Here is a 6,983-nt window from a genome sequence, read left to right on the forward strand (position 1 = left end):
GCTCATGCCCTATACTGTAGGTCCATGACTGGGAGGACATGGACACCAGGATTGACCTACTATTTTTGTTTCACTAAATGGGCATTCTGTCAAGCTTCCTGTTAAATATTTACATTAATACCTATAAGTGAGAATTCCTCACAGTCTTAATCAAATGGGTACTTTCTTTTAGTGAATCACATTTAATGAAGAAACTCATGGATGATTAAAGTACTGATAACAAGTGACTGTTGAGTACTCAGCCATAGCACTCATGAACCCACACATCTTCAGTTCCCTGCATAGTGTTTGCATAAGATATTCAGTCATAGACAAGGGAGGGTGTACTGGCTGGTTTTATGTCAACTTGACACAAGCTGGAGTTATTACAGAGAAAGGAGCTTCAGTTGAGGAAATGTCTCCATGAGATCTAGCTGTAAGGCATTTTCTCAATTAGTGATCAAGGGTGGGCAGGTCCCTTGTGGGTGGGACCATCCCTGGGTTGGTAGTCTTGGGTCCTATAAAAGAACAGGCTGAGCAAGCCAAGGGAAGCAAGCAAGCCAGTAAGAAACATCCCTCCATGGCTTCTGCATCACCTCCTGCTTCGTGACACACTTGAGTTCCAGTCCTGACTTCCCTTAGTGATGAATAGCAGTTTGGAGGTGAAAGCTGAATAAACCCTTTCCTCCCCAGCTTGGTTCTTGGTCATGATGTTTTGTCCAGGAATAGAAACCCTGACTAAGAAAGAGGAAGAGGGTGTTTGTAAGACATCATCTTCCCAATGAAAACTAATTTTCATTGAGTGAGCTTGGTATAGATGGATGGATGGATAATAGATAGATAGATAGATAGATAGATAGATAGATAGATAGATAGATAGATAGATAGATAGATAGATAGATAGATAGATAGACAGACATGGTGTGTGTGTGTATGTGTTTAAGAATGATCAGTTGGGACTGTATTTGTATAAGTGAGTTAAACCTTAGAAAAGGCTGCTTATCCATATCTTGTGAGCCATTGTCTATAGTTCTTTATTTAGGTTAGGGCCCTATAGATTTCCTCCAAACATTTTGGTATGCCAACTGGATTTGTCATTATTATGGTCTAGTTTAGGCAGCAATATTATTTAAATTTCATGGACACATCTCCATTGCCATGCTTGAAAACAGTATACTGGGTCTCTGGCTCTTGTAACCTTTACAAGCCTACTTCTAAATTGTTCTCTGATCTTTAAGTATAGTGTAATGTTGCAGATGTATAGAATAAAGTAGCACACCCTTGGACTAGTTGTTCTCTGCCTTTTGACCAGTGGTAGATTTCTGTGATAGCCCTTCTCTGCTGTAAAAATATGTCTCTTCAATGATGGATAGGAATTATGATTATTGTGTGTATAAAGTTACATATTTAAAATGCAGTTAAAATTACAAAAGTGGTGGTAGTAGTAAATTATCCTCTAGGGTTAGGATTAGGGTTAGGGTGTGTGTGTGTGTGTGTGTGTGTATACATACATATATGTATGTAAATATCAATATATTGATATATAGATATAGATAGATGATAGATAGATAGATAGATAGATAGATAGATAGATAGATAGATAGATAGATAGATAGATGTTTTCAAACATGCGTGGGGGGCATGGTGTGTGTATGGTCAAAATACATAACATTCTAATTTCTTCAGTGAGACTTAGTATTAAATACAATAAATATATACAAACAAACAAAAGTGAAAAAGAAAGTTAAAGATCTCTTTTAGAAATTGTAAAGGGTGGTGGATGAGAATAAATTATAGATCACATTTGTGAACATTTTTATTAACTATCTGTACTATAAATCTATTTTTATCTTTAATACATATCTTCTTCCAATTCTGATTCACCTTGATTCTTCAACAACAGATATCCCATAATAGGCTGATGAGAAAATCAAGAATAAAAACTGATGAGAGATGACATCACATATGCAAATAGGTGACATGTTAAGGAGTGGATACCCTGTTATATCATGTGAGTTCAAGACCATTTACCATGTCTAGTCTGTGCAGTTGTGAGGTAATGTTCAGAACACAATTTGTTACCCAGAAATAAGCTACATACCTACCCACTCATTCTCTAGATTCAGCGACTTATTTTTCAGAACTATCCACTTTGAATTTTTCCTATGATGTACTTTCTACCATGTCCTAAAACAACTTTTTCATACTACTGGAAACTCAAATCTCCATGCCTAGACCTAAATATTTTGTGTTTGATATAAAGTAATTAGATCACAAATCATCATTTATTCACAGCGAATATTTGAAATAAATCATATTATGCAAAATTTAAAACGTTTACATTACTATCTTTGAATGTGTGAAGAGAGACAAAATATCCAAATCATACTTGAAACGTCTCCATTATGGTTATTTTTATTTGGACCCTTTTCCTCCTACTGGCTTGCCTCATCAAGCTTTTTGTCTTTTCTCTCTCTCTCTTTTTTTTAAATTTGTTTTGTCAGAATTTATTTTGTTTTTGTTTTTTGTTTTGTTTTGTTTGTTTGTCTCTTTGAAAAGAGATTTCTCTGTGTAGCATTGGCTGTCCTAGAACTTGCTCTGAAGACCAGGCTGACCTTGAACTCAGAGATCCACCTGCCTCTGCCTTTTGAGTGCTGGGATTAAAGGCATGTGTTACTACTTTCCAGTCATCCTTTCAATTCTTGATACAGTCCTTCTTGCTGTGAAACTTTCTGAGCACAACCTTAATATCTGCATCCCTTCCTGCTAGTATTCTAATCTTTCTTTTTTTTATCCAATTTTTTTATTAGATATTTTCTTTACATACATTTCAAGTGCTATCCCGAAAGTTCCCTATACCCTCCCTCCACCCTGCTCCCCTATCCACCCTCTCCCACTTCTTGGCCCTGGTGTTCCCCTGTACTGGGGTATATAAAGTTTGCAATACAAAGGAGCCTCTCTTACCAGTGATGGCCGACTAAGCCATCTTCTGCTACATATGCAGCTAGAGACACGAGCTCTGGGAGTACTGGTTAGTTCATATTGTTGTTCCACCTATAGTGTTGTAGACCTCTTCAGCTCCTTGGGTGATTTCTCTAGCTTCTCCATTGGGGGCCCTCTGTTCCATCTTATAGATGACTGTGACCATCCACTTCTGTGTTTGCCAGGCACTGGCAAGGCCTCATAAGAGACAGCTATGACAGGGTCCCTTCAGCAAAATCTTTCTGGCATATGCAATAGTGTCTGGTTTTGGTGGCTGATTATGGGATGGATCCCTGGGTGGGGTATTCTCTGGATAGTTCATCCTTTCGTCTTAGCTCCAAACTTTTTCTCTGTAACTCCTTTCATGGGTCTTCCCTCTTCTTGATTTTCTTGTGTTTTGCAAATTGTATCTTGGGTATTCTATGTTTCTGGGCGAATATGCATTTATCAGTGAGTGCATATCTAATGACTTCTTTTGTGATTGAGTTACCTCACTAAGGATGATATCCTCCAGATACATCCATTTGTCCAAGAATTTCATAAATCCATTGTTTTTAATAGCTTATATTAAATTGAAATACATTTCAAATTAAGATATTGAACAATGTAATATAATACTTGTTTAGAAAAACACAGCTGTCCAATATAACAATAGATGTACAAATGAACCCAGACAAAAGTAATTGGCATGTATCTAATATTACAAAAAATAACACATTTTTAGTAATATAGTACTATGTCAGGCAATTTCAAGACTCTTCTATTTCAGTTTCTGCACTTTTGTGGTTTTATAACACAATGGCAAAAGTAACAATATTATTATTTAGTACTTATTACTTTAGATACCTTATATACATTTTTTTGTTTAATTTCAACATCAATAGTGGTTATACACAATTACTACAAATTTATAAATGAAGAAACTAAGGCTAAAGAATTTTTTTAATGCTCAAAGTTTTAGAAATAGAACAAATTCTGGGGTTTCTATTCAAATTTACAACAGACATATCTAATTATTGAATAGATACCTCTCTATAACAATGAAACAGATCCTGTACTTGAATGGACTTATAGCATCCAAAAAATTTTGAAATGCAAGGTGCTCAACAATGAATTACTGAAGTAAACAATGGTATTTTAGAGCTATACTTCACATTTTAAATAAAGATATTTTTACATAAGACTAGAAATGAGGCAAATGTATACTAACAATTTTTATACTAAAGTTTTGCTTAACTGAGGCAACAAAATGAGTATATATTTACTTAAAAATAAGCTAGCTTTCAAATTAAATGTGTAGCTTTATACCTAATTTTAACATTACATTTCTTTATAAACTTCTATATGCAGATAAACTTCATACATTAAAAATGTATCTTTGAAGTTGTTGCTTCTTTGAGAGGCAAGAGACAAACAATCTCATAGTGTATCAAAACATTAGGCATTCTAACCTAGCTTCATCACAATTCTAGATTACAAATTAAAATCAAAATGTTTTTTATTATCTAGTTTTTAAAGCATAACAAAATTAGAGGATTAAGTGTGATTTTTCTAGTACTTTTCCCAGAATATAGCTACTGTTCAGAAGTACAGTGATTAAAATTAAGACAGAGGTAGTTTAAGGAAACTATAAATCACATTTCTACTTTATGATAAAACATTATCATAAACATTTAATCTACTCTTCATAATTTTCATATTAGAGATAAAAAAAGTTAAAAAGGTAAAATAAGTCTTCCAGAATCTAACTCAGTGAGCCTTGCTATTCTCCACCAATGTGCTTTTCTTCTTATCATGAGTTAAATTTGAATTAGGAAAATTTCTCTGTGGCTTTGGATCTTCAGTAGTTTAGAAAATTGATCATTTATCTGTCATCCAAATATCATATTACATAAAAAATATCTACTTATCATTATTGCTAATAAACCAAATGGAGTAGAAATGAATCATATATTTTAAAATTTATCTTCATTTTTCTTCTTATTGACCACATAATATTGAAAACTAAATGCAAGCTTTATAAAATTTTAAGAACAGTTTGAACTATTTTATTTAAAATATAAAATGTATTATGAATTCAGCAGTTAATAGTATTCTCATACAAAAAAAATGAGTTAATGGGTCCATTATACCTATTATTCATAATTAAGTTCTAAAAGCCAGTCAATTTAAGTAGTCTAATTACTCTGATTGAAATATCACAGATCCTCAATTAACTATTTGCTATATCACTCATCTGATAGCAGTAATCTTCATACTAACTGAGAATATAAATTGCTAAAATATTAATCTATTAGGTTCAAATTTTTGTTAGGATTCAAACAATTTGATGTAATGATTAAAATTGTTTAGTTTTATGTAAAATAATTATTTCAGAATATCACATCTCCAAATAAATTTTCAAATGTTATGAATAAAGTCTTTTATGCTCCAAAATCCTAATCAAAGTTTAAATTAAAGTGGACAACATAAAATATCACAAGACAGTCAAAGAGAAGTACTCTGGATAAAGTAGAAGAGTTCATATTAAACTTCTTAGAAGGTATTAACCCTGGTATATATGTGTATAGATTTCATGTACATGAGAAAATGAATCAATGTTCAAAATTATGACAACATAACTTTTATGAAAATACATTATAAATTTCAACACATTATCAAATGTATCCATGATCACAAAAACTAACAAACACAGTACTAGTCTTAAAGCAAGATCTTCCATATCTCAACCCTTCCTTCTTAGTACCATAAATTTAGACCAAATGTTTACAGAGGTGGATCTTAGGTTATTTCTTCTTTTGTTAGAAAACCTGATCTTACTCTCTGGATCGCTCCAGTCCTTTCACTGTATAATGTGGATTTATCTTGCCAAAAGAGAAATATCGGTTACTTATTTTCTTCTTCACAGCTGTTCTCACTTCTTGATTTCTCAAAGTATAGATAAGTGGATTCAGAAAGGGTGTGAAGATGGTGTAGAAGACAGAAAGAATTTTATCCATCAGAAAGTTTGTAAAAGGCCACACATAAATGAGAATGCATGGTCCAAAGAACATGAGCACCACTGTGAAATGAGATGTGCAGGTGGAAAGAGCCTTAGATGATCCAATTGAGGAGTGGCCCCTGATGGTGACAAGCACAACAATGTAGGAGATGAGCAAAAGCAGAAAACTTATAAGAGCAATAACACCACTGGTTGCTACCATGAAGACACCAAGTACATAGGTATCTATACAAGCCAGTTGGATCACCAAAGGAAGGTCACAGAAAAAACTGTCTACCACATTTGGACCACAGAAGGGTAAATAGAGGATAAAAACTAGTTGACTCATTGTGTGTAGGAAGCCTACTGTCCAAGATGCTATCACAAGTCCAACACACACTTTTTGGCTCATAATTGTTGAATAGTAGAGAGGTTTACATATGGCAATATACCTGTCAAAAGACATGGAAATCAGCAGTACTATTTCAGTTCCAGTGAAAAGGTGCAAAAGAAAGATTTGAGAAATGCACCCTTCAAAAGAAATGGTCTTGTGATGAGCAAAGAAGTCCATGATCATCTTTGGTGTTGCAAAGGAGGAGAGGCATATGTCAATCAGAGAAAGGTTGCTGAGAAGGAAGAACATGGGGGAGTGGAGATGTGAAGTGGACAGGACAGTGAACAGAATTAAGCAATTCCCAAGCATTGTCATTAAGTAGAAAATGGAAAATGCCACAAAGAAGAATATCTGAAGCTCAGGAGAATCAGTGAGTCCAAGTAACACGAATTCCGGCACTCTGGAATGGTTAAGCCTCTCCATTTACCCATAGACTCTGCTCTGTATTCATAAAAAAAAACAAAAACAAAAACAAAAACAAAAACAAAACAAAAAATTACAGTCCTGGGAACACATAATATGTCTATAACTACATGTGAAGAACTTAAAATATTACTTAGTAATTATCTAATCCACCGGCTACCTAGATTCCTTCTGAAAATGCTTTTAGGCACAAGATGCTTGTTTTTCTTTCAGGACCACTTAAAC

General features: G+C 33.8%; 1 protein-coding gene across 1 annotated transcript; it reads right to left on the reverse strand.

Moving 5' to 3' along the window:
- Positions 1 to 5,777: 5,777 nt before the first annotated feature.
- On the reverse strand, positions 5,778 to 6,758 carry LOC110309762 (olfactory receptor 4K2-like). The gene has a single exon (XM_021182493.1). It carries the CDS (start codon positions 6,756 to 6,758, stop codon positions 5,778 to 5,780), a length of 981 nt encoding a protein of 326 aa, XP_021038152.1.
- Positions 6,759 to 6,983: the final 225 nt, after the last annotated feature.

This window comes from Mus caroli, chromosome 14 (assembly GCF_900094665.2).
Source record: "Mus caroli chromosome 14, CAROLI_EIJ_v1.1, whole genome shotgun sequence".
In the NCBI taxonomy this organism is placed as follows: domain Eukaryota; kingdom Metazoa; phylum Chordata; class Mammalia; order Rodentia; family Muridae; genus Mus; species Mus caroli.